The sequence below is a fragment of the Hemitrygon akajei genome, chromosome 30, assembly GCF_048418815.1.
Source record: "Hemitrygon akajei chromosome 30, sHemAka1.3, whole genome shotgun sequence".
NCBI lineage: Eukaryota > Metazoa > Chordata > Chondrichthyes > Myliobatiformes > Dasyatidae > Hemitrygon > Hemitrygon akajei.
In genome coordinates this window covers 24,898,987-24,917,936 of record NC_133153.1, presented here as the reverse complement: position 1 = coordinate 24,917,936, position 18,950 = coordinate 24,898,987, and the positions used below count along the sequence as shown (strand labels likewise).

General features: G+C 36.5%; 1 protein-coding gene across 4 annotated transcripts in view; it reads right to left on the bottom strand.

The window, feature by feature from the left end:
* Positions 1–448: 448 nt before the first annotated feature.
* Positions 449–18,950, bottom strand: part of tmod2 (tropomodulin 2) — a 105,766-nt gene continuing 87,264 nt past the window's right edge. For all 4 annotated transcript variants that reach the window (XM_073033147.1, XM_073033146.1, XM_073033145.1 and 1 more), the window contains 7 exons: positions 14,673–14,795; positions 13,076–13,147; positions 11,183–11,313; positions 7,750–7,857; positions 6,221–6,364; positions 5,563–5,707; positions 449–2,170 (listed from right to left, as the gene is read on the bottom strand). In XM_073033147.1, coding sequence (XP_072889248.1) covers positions 2,136–2,170; positions 5,563–5,707; positions 6,221–6,364; positions 7,750–7,857; positions 11,183–11,313; positions 13,076–13,147; positions 14,673–14,795 — 758 coding nt within the window. In that variant the 3' untranslated portion in view covers positions 449–2,135. The remainder of the gene's footprint in view (positions 2,171–5,562; positions 5,708–6,220; positions 6,365–7,749; positions 7,858–11,182; positions 11,314–13,075; positions 13,148–14,672; positions 14,796–18,950) is intronic.

The window sequence follows — 18,950 nt, the reverse complement described above, 5'->3', positions numbered from 1 at the left end:
TGCTTGCTAGTTTTGCTTCATTTATCAGGACACTTTGATTTGCTTGGCAAGTTAACATTCTACAGCCTCCCTCCAGTTAAACAATATTGTGCATTTTCTATTCTTCCCAACATGCACCCACAAACTCCATTTTTCATTTCTTTCCATCCTCCAAGCCTATCGATATTCCTGTATGTACTTTTCATCTTGCTTTCCTATTTCTGTGTTGAGACGTGAAGGAAAAGGAACGTGCTAACAATGTAGATTGTAAACGGTTAAGCACCTAGTATTGATCCACTTGTAATAACTTGCTCATCTGAAGACAGGACTCACTTAACACCCAACTCAGTCTGCAAGTAGCTAGCTAATCCTTTTTCCTACTAATTTTGTCATCCAATATATGTAGTGCAGTATTATGGTACTTATCAAATACCTCCATATTTAACATAATTGAATGAAAAGCAAACAATAGAGTTTAAGTATCAACTTTATTACCATTCAGGTTTCATTGTAGAATGCTGTATATTTTAAATACACACAGCACTGTATTTTACATAAGCTTCCCTCCTTTAACAGATTAGCTCTGATATGCATTTTACTTAAGATTGTAACCAATTATTATTCAAGAAAACAGAACAAACCTACACCTTCTGCAAGGGCATTTTGCCAGTTCAGAAATAAGGACATGTGATAAAATTACGTCAAATAGTTCATTTTTAGTTTGTGAACAATTATTACAAGTCAGATTCTCAATCATGATCAATGTGTTTTATATGATTAAGCTTAAATTTCAAACAGTTCAGTTAACAAATTTCTTTATAAAATCCCATTAAATGAATGTTTGAAAGAACCACCATGTCAATGCAACGCATCAGCTAACAGAAAACATTATGCATAGACTTACAAACATGACATAGCTTTTTAATTGTCATAACATAGCTTAACCACAAACACTTAAGGCCTAGGACTTGATCAGACAGCATTCACAACTTGGTCCTTTAAGCAACCTACCACAAAATGCAGTCATGTGCATAGATTTTCTAGCATTAAAAATATTTCCTGTAATATTAGTCATGCTGCCACAGGTTTTATTTTAAATATATACACACACATTAGACAAACCTTAAAATAATCAGCATATAAAAATTTAAGGGGGGGTATAAGGTAATTTTTTTCTGCACAGAGCTTTCAGTGCAGGTTGGCATGGATTTTGGTGTTTTCTTTAAACAAATCAAACACCTGATATGGGCATTTTGCAGATGTTTTCCCAATACTATTAGCTTTTGTACTCCATAGAATCTCACTTGTCCACTGAAACTGTATGCAGGCTTCAATACTTAATACATTGGTTGAATAAAACTGTCAGTCAGATTTAGTTCTTTGGTTAAAATTATGACTAATGCCAACTAATTTAGTCCGTTCAGATTATCTACAAACATTTCATTACTTTCTTCTAACATTTTCCAAAGCAAATCATATTGGTAATAAAATTAATTTGCAGCAGAGGAATATCAACGATCTTAAGATTTGCAAGCAGCATTTTTGGCAGAAGTCCGAAGAACTGTATGTTAAGACTTGATTTGAACTGTTCTTCCCACATTAATGTGAAAATTCAGATACCTTTAGTGGTCATGGTTTAACTGTGCACAGTATGGCCAAATCAAAGTCCCAAGACATAATTCATTATAGCTTTTAATTAATACAAAATTAAAAAAAAGTATTTTGTCTAAGTTACATTGGAAACAAGTGCAGTACAAAAATTACATTTAACTGCACAAGAAACTACAAATTTAGCACAACTTTAATTAGTTTAAAAAAAGATTAAAAATACTTGATGTTGGGCACAGTGCAAACTTCAAGTTAAACGTATTTCCTGTCCTGGAGATTTTAGTTTAACGTTTTTGCATAACAAGATAGTTTGGTGCAATTCACAAGACCTCAGGGGAAAAAAGGTTAAAATGATGTTTGTGGGTAAAAGTTATGTCAAACTACATTTATTACTAACAGTTTAGGAGTTAAATTCCAGTCTTTTCCCTTCTACCCAGACAGTAAATGTATGAATGCCTTGACCTAGGCTTGGCAACTTGCCCAATACACTGTAGTGGATCTTCCATAGGATGAAATACAGCACCAGGCAGACAGGCTCCAGATTACTGTTAATATGCATCTCTTTCAACTCGCTTCTTGCGAACTGTATTAAAAGCAGAAACAAAAACATATCTGTAGAGGCTTAAAATAGTCAAACCTTTAAACAGACAGTACAAGTGTTTGGAAACTTATAATTTCTCTGGTCCACTAAGTATTAGAACATGCATTCAAACATCATCCAGTCTCAGAAATTTTAAATGATAAGAAATAGGTAAAGCAGTGAAGTTAAGACGACGTAAAAAAGACACAACTACTATCAGTTAGCACAATGCCAGAAAACTTGTGATTAGTTCAGCAATTCCAGTTTCTCCATGCTCACACTTAATACCATTTGAAACTTCATGGCCGAACAGCTGGAAAGGTGCCTGAAGTATAATTAACTCATATCCCAGAGAGGAGAATCAAGATGACAGCAACTATCAGGAACAAAAATAATTTAGCATGTAAGCGTGAATTTTAAAAGTGTGATTTCAAGGGGAAATCTCAGTTACATATACACCATTAGTTCATATGAAATGTTTTCAGGAAAATTACATTGTAGAAAATAGAAATGTAAAAGGATAATTTCATAGGTACATTATAATAGCAAAGATTCCTCCCAATGAAAGAAACAGAACTAATGCAACTCTAAAGGATCTTCAATTTTATATTTAAGGGCAAATGAACTTAACTCAACTTGGTATGTCAAGAAAGCTTCCACGATGAATTGTGCTAGAAGTTTACATTGTCACTATGCAGGAAGGAACTGCACCATGCTATTTTAGTTGTGTATTTGGCTTCTTTTATTTTGGCTATTTGGGTTAGCTGTGATTGTATAAAACACAGTCCTAACTGTTACTAACGAGATAAGCTTGAGACCCAAATTTCTGTCATGGGATGTCTGTTCAATTCATTCCCACATATGGATATACCTGGAAATACCAACATGCCCTATGTCAACTGATATTGACATATTCTTATATTTCACTAAGATTACATATTGGCCTACTATAGTAATGTACTTTAGTCAATGGACTGACCTAGTGATATGACAGAACATGACCAAAATGCAAAAAAAAAATTGACACAAATAATCACAGGGATGGATAAAACAGAAATGCTGGGTGTCTACTTCAAATGAAAGATGCACAATATTTTAAAGAGTGCAGGTAAGTCCAAAATCTGACAGCCCATCCCATTCCTTCATATTCTGAAGCTACTAATTTCGGTTAGAACTACACCAATTCTGAATATCCAGGACAGTAATAGCAAGCACAAGTCTGTACACAGCTGTGAAGTCAGTACCCAATCTTATCATCTGACATAACACAGCAAGGATGACTGAATGGAAATTCAACTTTTATTTCCTCTGCTCCATTTGAGATTAGCTGATGGCAGCCAACCTACTGGATGTAGCTGAGTTTTAGGAGAACCTTGTCATCTGAATTCTATTCTGACATTGTTGAAACAATACTTACTGACGACCATCAAGTCTGCCTTATACTTTTATATACTTGGGTCAAAAAGTTAGACAAATCAGTCAAACTTTGAATTGGTCTGATTTCTCCTGCAGTCATACACTTTAAAGAGAAGAATGACTGAACCCAAATCCTATTCTTCTCCTCCTGGTACACAACCTTCAACATACACCAAAGTTTAAAAAACAAATACTCAGCTGGCATGGTAGAGTGAGCAAAAATAACGTTCATATTTCATATTGATGAATTGATAAAAAAGTCATCTCAGATTTTGTAAGAGCCACAGATTATTTCCAGTATTTTGCTTTCATTTCACATTGCCAGCATTTGCAGCACTTAGCTTTTATCACTTGAGATGAATGATCATTTCGGCCAGAATCCAGAGGATTCCCAGCTCTGGATTTGAAATATTAACTGTTTCTTTCCACATATACAACCTGACCTGCTGAGTTTCCAGCATTCTGCTGGAAATTAGAAGATGACAGCAGGCCCTAGAATTATATTCCAACATGTGCCATAAAGGTCATTGGCTGCAGTCTACCATCCATGCAGGACTTGTACTGTATGAGTACAGGACAAGGAAGTGGGAAGGAAATATTGTTGACACTATAGAACCAGCAAACTACCTTTTCCAGAAGCTCCCTTCTGGAAAGCACTATTGGGCTACTAAAGCAAAAACGTCAAAGTTCAAAGTATGGACACTCTATACAATCTTGAGATTTGTTTCCTTGCAGGCAGCCACAAAGAAACACAGAACCCATTAAAAAAACAGAAGAGTTGTCAAACATGCAATGTGTGAAAAAGAACAAACTCTGGGAAACAGAAAACAAATAACACAAAACATTGACCGTAGAGTCCCCAAAAGTGAGCCCACAGCCATGGAGATGAGCAAAGGTGGTGCAGGAACCCAGTGGTTGCAGGCCATAGCCACAGAGCCATTTCAGCACTGAGGTGAATGACAATAGTTGCAGGCCACTGCTACAGTCAGTTCAGCGCTGAAGTAAACCTTTGGGAGTAAAGAATTGAACACAGGTTTGTCCTTCGCCCTCAGCCTTGAACAAGTTATGCAAATAATCAAAGTAAACAAAAACACATGGAACATGAATTACAGAGTCCACAGCTGCGCAGCCCGTTCAGTGCTGAGGCGAGTGAAGCCCATCCAATAGCTACAGGGCAAAAGCTGCCTCTAAACCTGGGGGCATGGGACCCAAGACCCCTATACCTTCCACCCAATAGCAGTAGCGAGACGAGAGGAGGTCCAATCAAACACAGGCAGACTATACTTAACATCAGTTTACTGCTCTTATTCTCGATGATTTAAATTTTGCTCAATGTTTTAAATGGGACAGAATAATGGAGCCAGCTACGGGTTTGTCTTCCACCATCAGGCCTCGACAGTGTCCGCCCCAGCCGTACCTGCACTCTTGGGAGTTTAGTTTGGCTGAATCTGCCAGGAGACTGCAAAAGCGCTAGATTACTTAGTCATTTCCAAAGAACATGCTTAAAAGGGGAATTACAGACTGCAGTGATCACAGTTCAGAAATATATCTACTAGATTATCTAGCAGTTTCGTAGGCTGTTTTCAAAACATCACTGTTGGTCGCTGGTTCTATCTTAAAAGTTTCTTCCCTCCAGACTGTTTGTGATCAACATTCTAGTCATCCCATCCCCACCCCTCTACCCAGTCACTGCAATGTAAACACACTAAACTACTTTTTGATAATGCTGTTTACACTGAATACATGCTGGCATGAATGCACATTTTATTCCACATCCTACATAACTTTACATTTTATTGTTTGACTGTTGAAATCTTTTTATTGCATGTAACACCAATGCAATGCAAATTAAATGTATATGTCAAATAAAGTTGATCCAAAATTATTAAGTACTGGCAGTTTGGAGTAGAGAAATAGAAAATTCCTTCAGGAATCAGTCTACTATGATATGACCAAAGGTGACTGTCGTGCTTACTTACCTAAATCATTGTTTTTAGTTATGGCTGCCGCTGCTCTTGACCGTGGTCCTTGTTGCATAAACTGATACCCAAATTTCAAGATTGAGGTGTTTGTTTCCAACATTTCTGCTATTTCCATTTCAACCGTTGCACCTAGTTGCTGGCGCTGTGAGTAGAAAGACATCTGATGAAAGGTGTTCACTATGCCACTCCTCTACTACTATAATCTGATAATTTTAGGGTTCAAAGTCTAACAGGAAGATTTAAGAGAGGTAACTGAACACTTGGAAATACATTTAAAGTACTTCAGGCATGGTATTGTACATTAATACAAAAGTTAGCAATAGGTTTTCATATAGCAACCACAGGACATTTTTTGATACATAAAACATTCAAACTCAATTTCTATCTTAAAACTACAAAAATATGACAATGTACTGCATATCTTTGCAAATCCTCATACAACAATAAAATCTTGAAAGGTCTCACTGAAGAAGAAGGTGATGCAATGTTTATTTCTTGGCAGAAAGCATAATTAAAACCAAGACAAAGTTATATGTGTATGAAATGTAAGCAACGAAGGGTATATTAGATATTCTGGGCTACTTCAGTTACGATCCAAGAGAAATCATGCAACACTGTTTTTACTTCAGTGTTCTAAAAATGTGAAGCAGCTCACCTGATTATCAATCTTGATCTCCATTAAGGTTTCATTTTCTTTCAGTGCATCTATGATTGCCTGTATACCAGCACCAGTGATGAAGTTTGACTCAATATTTAAACTTCGTAGTGTTGTATTTACTCGGAGCATATCTGTTAAGGCCTTTCCAAAACAAAATGCTTAATTAAGTGCCATAAAACAAAGTCTCAAAAATAAAGATTTCAGTTCTACTGCATAGGAAATACAGATCCCTTTGATTTAGGGATCAAGCATCAACCCAAGGTTTAACATGCTCTTATTTGGGTAACGTACTTTATTTTCCAAGTAAAACCAGAAATTTCACTTTCCCAAATAATACTCCATTTGCCAACCATTTGCCAAATTCAATCTGTATCTCTTCATAACATTCTTCATACATGTATCATTAGCAAATTAAGCATCTATACAGTCGATATATTTATATACATTGGAAAAATATTAGGCCCCAACAGATTCCTTTGGCACCCCTATTGTGTCTCACCGATGAGAAAAGGCCCTCTATTCTAACAGTTTCCCATCAGCCAACCAAACTTATCCAAGTTATGCTAAAATGGTGCTTTCTGTATTGTGAATATTTATGCTGCATTATGATTTTTGACACCGTATTTTCCAGAAAGCCAAGTACTTCCATATTGACCAGGTCAATCTATACACAGCAGGCACTACTAGCTTAAAATGCCAAACTCCAGGCAAGCACATTTCTCATTTTACAAAGATCGCATTGACTTTGCTTGATTGCCTTGAATGCTTAAGTGTTCTGCTACGTCTCTGATGGCTTCTGACATTTTCCCTGCAACACACGTAAAGCTCTTTCTTAATTCAATACCCATCACTAGGATAAACCTTCCCTAAACTGGCTCCTTTAACATGAATTACAAACTCTATGCATTAATTCAGATGCAGCCCAGCAGCAGCCTACAAAGTTGCATCAAAAGCTACCTAACTCTTGTAATCCACGCATCTTGCAACACAGAAAAAAAAACGGTCCAATAGTTTTCTTAATTCCTTTTTACATCTGTGTACTAATCGTTAGTTTTCTTTGGGACCATGACTGTCAGTTCCCTTTTCATTGCAACATTCAGAAGCCTGACTCAAATGAAATCATTTGTACTATCCTTCCACTGGGCTCTTATTCCAACACCCAGTTTCCTATTTGTATTCAACACTCAGTCTCAATAATTCAGACCAAAAGAATACTGCAGTTTTCTTAAAAGAACCCACTATCTCTGAAGTGTCTAAGAAAAATTGTTAAAAACAGATTAACTGCTGATATTTTAGCATAAAATATTCAACTAAAATTATTATTTTTTTTCAAATGTAGTACAGTTGCCTTAGTTTTGACCAGCTGTGGCTGTTAGCAGGCCAAGTTGATAATACAGCACTGCTGAGTGTAGGCAACAATACACTGCCAAGATTTCATATTGTCATCTAGATTTTCAAATTAAAATAAATAAATAAATACTCATTAAAATAAATACTTCTTGTGAATACACAAAAATAAAACTTACAAAAGCAATGGGATCATTACTCCGAGTAGCTGCCAAGCTAAACTTCTTCAGATGAGTATTTTTTTTCAAAGCTTCCGCAAAATCCTTTAACGTTGGAATTGGAATATTCTAGAGGACAAATTCAAATAGAGTATTTACCTTGTTTCTCTGACCCCACTGGTTATTGCCAACAAGTCAGATTGATGGCCAACTTGCCCAGTTTCAAATACCTTAACTATATTTACCAGATGTGACCACGTTGAAAATCCGCTGAAAGCCCTAGCAATTTACTAAGCCATGATGCAATCTGTTAGGATGCTCTTCACTAAGCATCTAAATATCTTTGTCAAAATTTTTGATGAGATGCCAAATCTACACAAACTTCTAAGAAAGTGGAGATGCTGTTGTGCTTTCTTTATGATGACATTGATGTGCTGCCCCCAGCGCAGATCCCGATATATAAATATCAAGCAATTTAAAACTGCTGACTCCCTCCATCTCCGTCACAAGCATTGGCTCATGAACTTACGGTTTCTTCCTCCTGTAGTCAATCATCAGCTTTGCTTTTGCTGACATTGAGTGCTGCGGTACCACAACCACATTTTCAGCATCTTTCCTAAATGCCAATATGTCATCACCTTTGATTTAGCCAACAACGGTAATCTTATCAGCAAACTTAAATATGACATTGGAACGATACTTAGCTATGTAATCATAGGTATCGAGTAGAGCAGGGAGCTAAACTTACAGCCCAGTGCTGATGGTGAGTGTGGAGATGTTATCAATTGTATTGACTTGGTTGGCCAGCAAGGAAATTGAGGATCCAGTTGCACAAGGTGGTACCAAGGCCAAAGTCTAGTGATGAATTGAGGGGATGATTGTGTTAAATACTGCATATGGAATTCTTCATCGCTTTTACAGGCCTGACTTAGCTGATGTTATGCTCTGGTTGGTGAAAAAGAATTGCCAGCCCTCTTTCCTTTCACCAGTGAACAACCTAGTAACTTCAACTGGCCAAACCACAAATACAATTGCTGAAAGAAATGGCATTTGAAAAAAATTTTCCTCTTGGATAGCGAAGGTAAAAATTAAGGTTTTTTTTGTTCACTGAATGAATTCAATAATTTATGTAGTACTGCAGTTTCAAGGCATCATGAGCTGCCCGACATTGATCTGAGCATTGTACCTCTTGTGCAGGCAGGTAGCTGGGATAGCTACTTGAAACACTGAGAGCTCCTTCTGCTGTTTGAACATTGCCGTTTGTGGTGCCAAATGTGTTCTGGTACTTTGTTTTAAAATATATTGCCCTGTTGATTGAAGGGATGGGTTTATGGGTTTGACAGGCTAGCCCAACATTTAATGGCCTATCCCTTGTGAAGATGATGTCTTTTTGAGCTGCTGCAGTTCTGAGGTCTCAATATACCCATAATGCTGTAGGGGGGGCGGGAGTTCCAGGGATCTTCCTGTCAGCGGCATTCTCACCTTTTGCTGCTCGTCCTTCCAGCTGGTAGAGGCTGTGGGGTTGGAATGCAATGTCTGAGGAGTCTTGGTGGGTTGTTGCAATGTGCCCTGAAGCTGGTACAAATTGCTGCTGTTCACTGGTGCTGGAGTGAATGATTGTGGATGGATGCAAATATACCTCAAGCAGGCTGCTACATCCTGCATAGTGTCAAGCTCCTTGAGTTTTGAAAATGTACTCAACCAAAGGGGGAGGGGTATTGTGGGGAAGTACTTCATCACAGTCCTGGCTTGAGCTTTGCAGATGGTGGAGAGGCTTTGGGGGAGTTAGATTCTCTATTCTTGGAGTCACATTGTGTATATGACTACTCCAATTCAGTAACTAATCAATGTTAACCTCCTAGACAGAGAGTGGGTGATTCAGTGATGGTAATGCCATGGAATGTCAGGGAGTGACAGATTTTCTCTTGTTCAACATAGTCAGTGGCTAAAGGGCTGCCAGTAATATAGCAGTTAGCATAATATTTTACATCACCAGTAACCCATGTTCATTTCCCACTGCTGTTTGTAAGGAGTTTGCATATTCTCCATGTGACTACATGGGTTTCCTCTGGATGCTTCAGCTTCCCCCCACATTCCAAAGGCGTACGAGTTAGGGTTAGTAAGTTGTTGGCGTGTTATGTTGGTGTCAGAATCATGGCGACACTTGTGGGCTGCCCTTGATGCAAGCATCGCAGTTCAGTACATGTTTCAATCTACGGTACATGACAAATAAAGTTAATTTGGACCTAAATCTATATCTAGCACTTGTGCAGCATGTATATTACCTGCAATCTATCAGGCCAGGCCTGGATATTATCCAGGTCATGCTGCAGCTGTTTAAATAGTTGAGACATTCAGCACCATTCATGACTGTGTAATAAAGATATTTCTGATCTTGCAAATGAAGGTCATTAATGACATTCATGAAGATGGTTGGGTCTAGAATACTACCATCAGGAAATCCTACAGAAGTGTCCTTCTACATTGAGTAATCATGAACCAGGTAGGTCAACAAGGATATTACTTCCCACTAAGGAAATAAAGCTGATTTGAAATGCTTTATTCTTCTGGAAATGACTTTTCATGCTGGAGCTAGGTGCAAGGCTTATTTCTAGAGTCTGGGATCAAACATACAGATGATGTTGCCCATCCAATGGAACTTCTTGAAAGCCATCACAGTCTTAACATTTGGAATATTGGTTTAGGAAAAGGCAGTGGCATTGACATGGTAGGTATATTATTGCATTTGGAGGATTTTGCAAGAGTGTTGGACAGTTTTTCAAGTGTCTCAGGGTACCTATTGTAGTTTCATTTGTATTCAAGACATGTGGGTAGAGAACAGTGCCACCTTTAGATCATGAGCTTATTGCAGAATTGAAGGTTCTGAAGAGACACTTGGCTTCTCTACAATGAATACAAACTAGTTCATGAGATGCCTGAGAGATACAGCAATAAACAAAATTAAATTTTAAAAAACCTGTAATCACAAAACATAGGTCCAAAAAGTGCAGATAATTTGTGCATGGATTCTTTAAGTGGTCTTAGCAACACTACAAAAGGTACAAAGCACTGAGATCCATTAATATTAACACTCAATGAGTGTCACTTAAAAGCTTAAATAGCAAAAGATTTTCATTAATCCATGGAAGGAACAGTTGGCTGACTTGATGCCAAACTGGTCCATTTGCTACAATCCCAGAGCTAACCCCTTGAAGCTGAAAAGATCATCATTTAGCTGGAAAGAACAAGAGTCTTGGCTGGAGACAATTAAAAAAACATGGCAGAGAAGTACTCTGTTAGGTTTCTAAAAGTACAGATGACAATTTAAATTAAATGGAATTATTTTGCCAGCCCATAGCTTAGAATAGCTTTTAAATATTATTGTAAATAGAGGATTTAAATACAAATGTATTTTTCAAATAAAAATACAATATTCAACACCACCGACCCCTACCTTAATATTATTCAGATTAACCTCCACAAGTCCAGGATCATTTGCTCTTATTCGCTGTAAACTTTCTTCTACATTTGTCGGGTTGGGAGGTTCGTCCATAACAGGTTTGACCTTCTCACCTTTGACAACATCTGGAAGGTACCAATCAAAGGAAGTCAAATGCATTTGCCACCAATTATCCTGAGCTCTTTAAAATGTTCAAAGGAATGCTTTTTACAAGGAAAATTACTCTTCCATAATGCATTTTAAGCGTAATCTGAATGAAGTATTGCTTCAGATAGCAATATGCAGGTATCAAGTCAATGCAAGATTGCAACTGAAGCTGGTTTTTGGCTTACTTCAATGAAGTCAGTGCTATTTTCCCTTTGTGTGCAAGGTTTAAAACATCTTAAGTGAATTACTAAGCAAAAGTTATTCTATTAAATCAGACTATTCTCATGTGCAATAATAAAAAATAAACAAAAATTGCAGATGCTGGAAGTCATTCCAACAAAAAGTCATTGCCAGTCAGATCCCACACAAAAAAAATCTGCAGTTGCTGGAATTCAAAGTAATACACACAAAATGCTGGAGGAACTCAGCCAGACCAAGCAGCATCTTCGGAAAAAAAAAAATCCTGAGGAAGAGTCTTTGCCTGACTGTTTACTCTTTTCCATAGATGCTGCCTGGCCTGCTGAGTTTCTCCAGCATTTTTTATGTATTGCCAGTCAGATAACTTTTGGACTCTGTACGGAAACCAGCTGACCTGCTCAATGCCTACAGCATTAAACAAAGTCCACAACAATAAACACCTCCATTTTGGTTCAACTTCAGGTTAAGTGAAGTATGAAAATAACAGAGCAATTTGGAATAGTTACCAGAACTTGTTGAAAATCTAGGTGGCACACAGGAAAATTTTCAATGTGCAAAATACCTGGTATAGGTGTTAGTGACCAAACAGGTCATCCTGTAATAACAAGTGCTGCACAAAGTCAGTGAATTACTGACGGTTAAAAGATTAACAGTGATAGAATTTGCTGTGAATTAAGAAATGTCAATCTATATTAACTATATACTAATGACTTCAAAGGAGTCACCAAATATTATATAGCAGAATTTGCTAACAAAAAGATAGATGGGAAAGCAAACTACAAAAGTAATGGAAGTTCAAATGTAGACAGATTATTAAACTCTGGCAGATGAGTTAAATCCGCTCTGGCAGGAAGAACTTAGACTGGAAGGCTGTAAAATCTGGATCTGACATTTTAGAGGTACAGCAAGTAATTCAAAAGATAAATACAATCTTCACTGTAAGAAAGACTAAGTACAATAATAGGAAGACTTGAAAGTGATCAGGTCTTTGGCAAGACTACATTTGACATCCTTAATTGTAGATATATATTATCATTCAAAGCAGATCAAAGACTCTTAGCATGCAGGTGAAGAACTTAACTGTCTATGCCTATACATTGGAAGTTTTGAAGAATGAAATTCAGTTTTGGGGCTGACAAAGGTAGATGTGGAGTGAATTTCCCTCATGGAAAAACGCAGAACCAAGAGGGCATAGCTTCAGAACAAGACTGAAATTAGTAATTTTCCTCCGAGGACTGTATCACTTAATATATATTGAAATCTGAGTTTGGTCTAATAGCAGTCATCAGTTATGAGGGAACTAGGTAAGGAAGTGGAGTAAGGCCAAGATCAGATCTGCCATGGCTGGACTGAATGGTAGAATAGGTTCCAAAGGCTTTATGTCCCAATGCTGCAGAAATGTGTTATATAAGAGAACAAATTTCTTGAATACATAATGAAATCAGCATGTTGTTTCAACATGAAGTTCATGGTTTCTTCAAGAAATATGGGACAAATCAATTGAGAAACAATTTTATATATTATTGATGTTCTCCAACTTACTGTTCAAACCCTTGTTTCCACCAACTGAATCACAGTAATGTGTGTTGCTCAAATTGTGCATTCCTAGAATAGCTGGAATTGAGAAACACTGCATTAATAAAATTTTTGACAGGTTTGATAACCTTTCAAACATTTGCCTCAAATCAGTTTTAAAATAAGTGATAGAAGCTTAAAAAAGGCACACTGAAACCAAATTAATTACTGTCAGTAACAAGTATAATACTAAGATTGGAACAGATGGTTTACCCTCAGTTTAATTTAATTCATCATAATTTTGTATAACCAAGGTGCACAAAATATGGATTTCAAAATACAATTTGAAACAATTTGCAATTTGAAAGTGTAATTGGCTATCATTACTTTAAAGTGGCAGATTTCTAGAATTCACTCTTTGCTAGGAAGACATTGGTAACGTGAAGTCACTGCCATGCAACAATGAAGTATTACATGATTATAGTTTCAGTAATCAAGTTTCCAAAATGTGCATGGGGGAAAGAAATCAAAGATAATACATGGACACCCTAAAATTTGATACAATTATAAACAGTTTGAATACAGATTATATTCTGAGACTTTAAATTATCTGTGGATGCAATTCCTATTCTACTTCTGAGATATTACACAGTATTATAGATTTTTGATTGAGCTGTTACTGCATGTCATTGATTTATCCTATTTGCTCTACCACTTGGAACATAACTCATTTCTAAGAGAAGCATAGATGCTTCCTTGAAATCTCTAGTTAGGATCATTTTGTCTTTTCCTGTTCCTGTCTTAATTCATCTCCCCAACTCTTACCCACTAGAAATGCTTGTAACTGTAGGATGGCTAGTAAAAGTCTGGCAGGAATAAACATTCAAGTACTGTGGCACTGGATGCTGAGCACTTAATATGTATAAACAACTTTTCACTGAAGTTCATCGGAAAGACTACATGATGACCACTTGTGACGCAATGCACTTAGTAATAGTGCACTGCATGTTGCTCAGTAATTAGTAGACATCCAAGATTTAATGGAATACTGATTACCATTGAATTGAATGGCTTTTTCAGGCATTTCAGAAGGCATGAGTCAACCATATTGATGGGCCATGAAACCGACAGGCCACAGTGAATAAAGTTAGCTCATTTCTAGTACTTCTATGGGCATTACTCATGAAGGGCTTTTTAAATGATTAGCCAAATTTAACAATTTAATTTCTGCAGCAGCCATGGCAGGATTTGAACACAAATCTCTTGATTGCTAGTTTAGGCCTTATTATATTAACTTCACCAGCAAATGAATGATGCTATTTATGAAATGCATTGCATCTCTGATAATCCTGCACCTGAATGATTGGTTTACCAGATGTGGTTATTCATACTCCCTTCAAACTCACTGGATTTTGTTTTCCAATGCATGCTTTAAACTCATCTGGCTCACTGAAAAATCTATAATACTGTAAAATAGCTCAGAACTTGGATAGGAATTACATCCATTGGTAATTTACAATTAGAACCAAACTTGAGATCTGTCTTACACAATTCCCCCTCCATTGCTGACCAAGGACAAAAACAAAACATAGCAATGTACTAAAGTTCACTCAAGATATGTTACCTGCAAGGTCACAGAGTTCAGTATCTGATGCACTGGTCAAAGCTTCTTCCAGTTCTGGATCCAAAATTACTTGCTCTTCTACATGCTGCTCCACAGGTTTCTGCTTGGGCTTCCATAATTTCCCTGTAACAAATTATTTGTAAGTTATATTCCAACATTCCACCTATTTCATATTACCTTTTAGATGCATACAAGTGTTTTGAAATTCAACCAAACACCAAAGTACAATTGCAATTCCAAATGCAGCAGAAATTCTGCACCAAGCCACTGAAAACATTCTGAAATGGCAACTGTAGAGCTGTATTTAGTTTGGAGATAACTCATGCTTACAATATTCTATTACATTATCTTTAAAGAGATGAAACTGAGTGCATTGCATTTCATGATACTCAAAAGTGCAGGTTTAGGAGACACCTTGGCTTGACTAAATACCAGCAATTCCACTTAGTTTAAAAACTCAGAACCAGGCTATTAATTGAAAGCATTCTTCAGTAATGAATCAAAATTGGCTATTTAAACAATTAGCAAACAAAATGAAGAATATTGCTAGGAAATAATAAATCTAACAAGCTGCAAAATATAACAAAAGGGGATTAGCAATATGTCAATTTGAGGACGATCCCCATTGTGGTTCACTGACAGATCATGAGGTTTCATTATTTACAGATGCAAGTCCAACATTATGCATCCTTATTTGCTCTCAAGTTGGTGCTGGTGAACCTCTATCCTGAACTCTTACAGTGCTTGATACAGTACTTCCAAAGTTGTTGGATAGAGGGAAATCAAGGACCCAAAAATAACAGTAGTAAAGACCAACTTTCTCTATCTTATTACTGGAGAACCTGACAGTGGAGTATTCCAGTATTCCTTTGCCCTTCGTGGCACAGGTATTAGAGATGCTTTAAATTATTCTTATACCATAGAATGAAACATTTGCTGCACTACATTCTATAAGAGAAAAATACAAAATTCAAGGAATTAAACATTTTCATACAGCAGATGGCTTGTCACATGGGCAGACTGGAAAAGGGTTGCTTCATGATTTGCACTTTATAAGTTTATTTACTTCTGGTTACAAGTTTCATGGTATGTTACTTATAAGTGCAAAATCATTTACATGTACTTCAAACAAATTTAACAAGCTCTCTAAGTCTCATTGTTTATTCTGACAGCCATGATTGGTATGTTTGCGCTCTCTTCAAAACTACGTTCTTAATAAGCAATGCTCTGGCACTGTAACTACACAGCCAGCTAACTGTATAAACAAATAAGTATCTCTTCATTTTTTTAACTGAACAATTTCTGCAACACATTAAATTACATTTGGTTGCAAGAGTAAAAATGCAAAATCATTCAGTAAAAATTGGCATAATTTACCTTCTGTAGCTTGATATTTAACACAACTATCCCTTGATGCAGAAACTATAAAAATTGACACTAAGTTCTAGATTATAGACTTTAATACTAATCAGTATACTCATGTTATCAAAAGAATATATGTCTAATTAATCTAGATTTAAAAATTCTACATCACATTCAAGAATTAGTAGTCAAACAGTACAGTAATGTGTCAACTACAGATTTAGAGGTGGCATCATTTACAACTTTCTAATGTAATACATGCACAGAAGCAATAAACTTGCCATTCTTCCCTCAACACCCATTTTAACATTTAAAAGATACATTGAAGAAAACCAAATAGTTTTTCTCCCTGTAGATAACACTCAATAAAAGTAGCTTTATCAATCTCTAAAGCATTTTAAATAAATGGTTATCTAGGTAAAAGTGATGCATTAGTATTATTGGAAAGGTCAGAGTATACACCAGACCACTTCTCCCACCCCACCCCATGCTGAATGAGTATATTTTAAACCATTTACTACTGTCAAAAAGTTCAAATAACTGATTTTGCAATTGCAAAACATGGTACAAATTGAACAGGTTCAAGGGGCTCAAGTTTAAATAAAGTAAAATCCATCAGCAGTTTTAGAGAACAAAATGCAGAGCAAAATCAGATTAAAATATACTGTAGTTGTCTATTCAGTAACCTGATTAAAAAAAACTACTTTTGAACCTGTGCTAGATAGATAGATAGATAGATAGATAGATACTTTATTCATCCCCATGGGGAAATTCAACTTTTTTTCCAATGTCCCATACACTTGTTGTAGCAAAACTAATTACATACAATACTTAACTCAGTAAAAAATATGATATGCATCTAAATCACTATCTCAAAAAGCATTAATAATAGCTTTTAAAAAGTTCTTAAGTCCTGGCGGTTGAATTGTAAAGCCTAATGGCATTGGGGAGTATTGACCTCTTCATCCTGTCTGAGGAGCATTGCATCGATAGTAACCTGTCGCTGAAACTGCTTCTCTGTCTCTGGATGGTGCTATGTAGAGGATGTTCAGAGTTTTCCATAATTGACCGTAGCCTACTCAGCGCCCTTCGCTCAGCTACCGATGTTAAACTCTCCAGTACTTTGCCCACGACAGAGCCCACCTTCCTTACCAGCTTATTAAGACGTGAGGCGTCCCTCTTCTTAATGCTTCCTCCCCAACACGCCACCACAAAGAAGAGGGCGCTCTCCACAACTGACCTATAGAACATCTTCAGCATCTCACTACAGACATTGAATGACGCCAACCTTCTAAGGAAGTACAGTCGACTCTGTGCCTTCCTGCACAAGGCATCTGTGTTGGCAGTCCAGTCTAGCTTCTTGTCTAACTGTACTCCCAGATACTTGTAGGTCTTAACCTGCTCCACACATTCTCCATTAATGATCACTGGCTCCATATGAGGCCTAGATCTACTTGATAATTGGTAAAATTACACAATATACTAAGGCAGTAGAGTTTGATTACTGTGAAGTTTGCATCATTTGGATACAGAAGAACAGATTTGTATTAGTTGTGAGTTTTAGTAAAACAAAATACAAGCCAAATACTGGAGTCAATAAACAACTTCAGCAGAAAGGTCAACTGGTTACCTGCCTGGCCTGCTTGCAAATGTTTGCGTGGATAATTCTAAACAGTTTTTCAGATGCTCAGCACATTGAGCAAACTTTTAAGATCATGAACAGAATTTTTTACGTTCATTAGCAACTCAAAATAACCTAGATAAGTAACCATTCAATCAAGCCAACATTCATGATACAGGCTCAAGCTGCTTCCGCACTGCTAAAAATCTCTTCAAAATCTTAGTTTCCTCCAATTCTGAATGTTGTTTTGGAAAAATGCTTTGGCGGTTCACACTCTGAAAATTAACTGAATTAACATCCAAATTTTAACCTTATAAAGCCTACACGTCAACCATTAAGAATTTATTCATCTGACAAAAACTATCATAGACCAACTACTGTACAGCACAAAGACTTCAATGGTTGCATTGGAATCCTCAACTCAAGTGTGTAAAAAAATATATCGATGCCTCAATTTGTTCACAATTTGGCAAGAACCATTGGCACCAATTTACAAACAAAGGCATTGTCATTAATTGAAATCAAATTTAAAGTCAGGTACTAGAAAGAAACTAGTTCTTGAGGGGTGAATTACTGCTTTTGCCAGCAATGCAGAATAGCTATTATAATCAGACCTTATATTTATGTCAAATCCAATGCTAGTTTAAGTTTCATAATTATTGCTAGAAGCATTTATCCTACAACCCATAGCTAATATACTTGCAACCTAAAATGAAAGGATAGTTTCAATTCAATACTATATTATATTGAAAAGACATTTTATGGCAACCCGTCCACGTTAACAAGACATCTGGAACTTAATTTTGCAATTACAGTTTTGCTTTACACTAAGTTATGGGTAAATGAGGCACCAAAATTATATCACATTTCCAAATTAATGTTGGATTAGATATCACACACCAAAACAAAAACAGTGATTAAGTTATGGCATGAAAGGTTATGGGCTAAGAAAATAAAAGCAGAGGAAAATCAATTTAGGAAACTTTATACATACCAACAACAATCGGGGAGTAAGATGAGGACACAGAACAGGCTCAAAACAAACAGAATATTCTGCATTAACTGAAGATAATTCAGTCTGGTAACTGTAAATACCAATTAATCCAAAGTGCAAAACTATCAGCTACTTCAAATGATAATCACAGGCAAATTAAATTTTATACAGCTGTTAACAATGTGCTTATTTTTTTAAAAAATCAGTAAACTCTTGCATGACTATTTTGCTTGTATCAAGTCGTTAAAATCTGCAATGAGGTCAACGAGCACAAATGAGGTGGAAATCAAAATTGAATGCA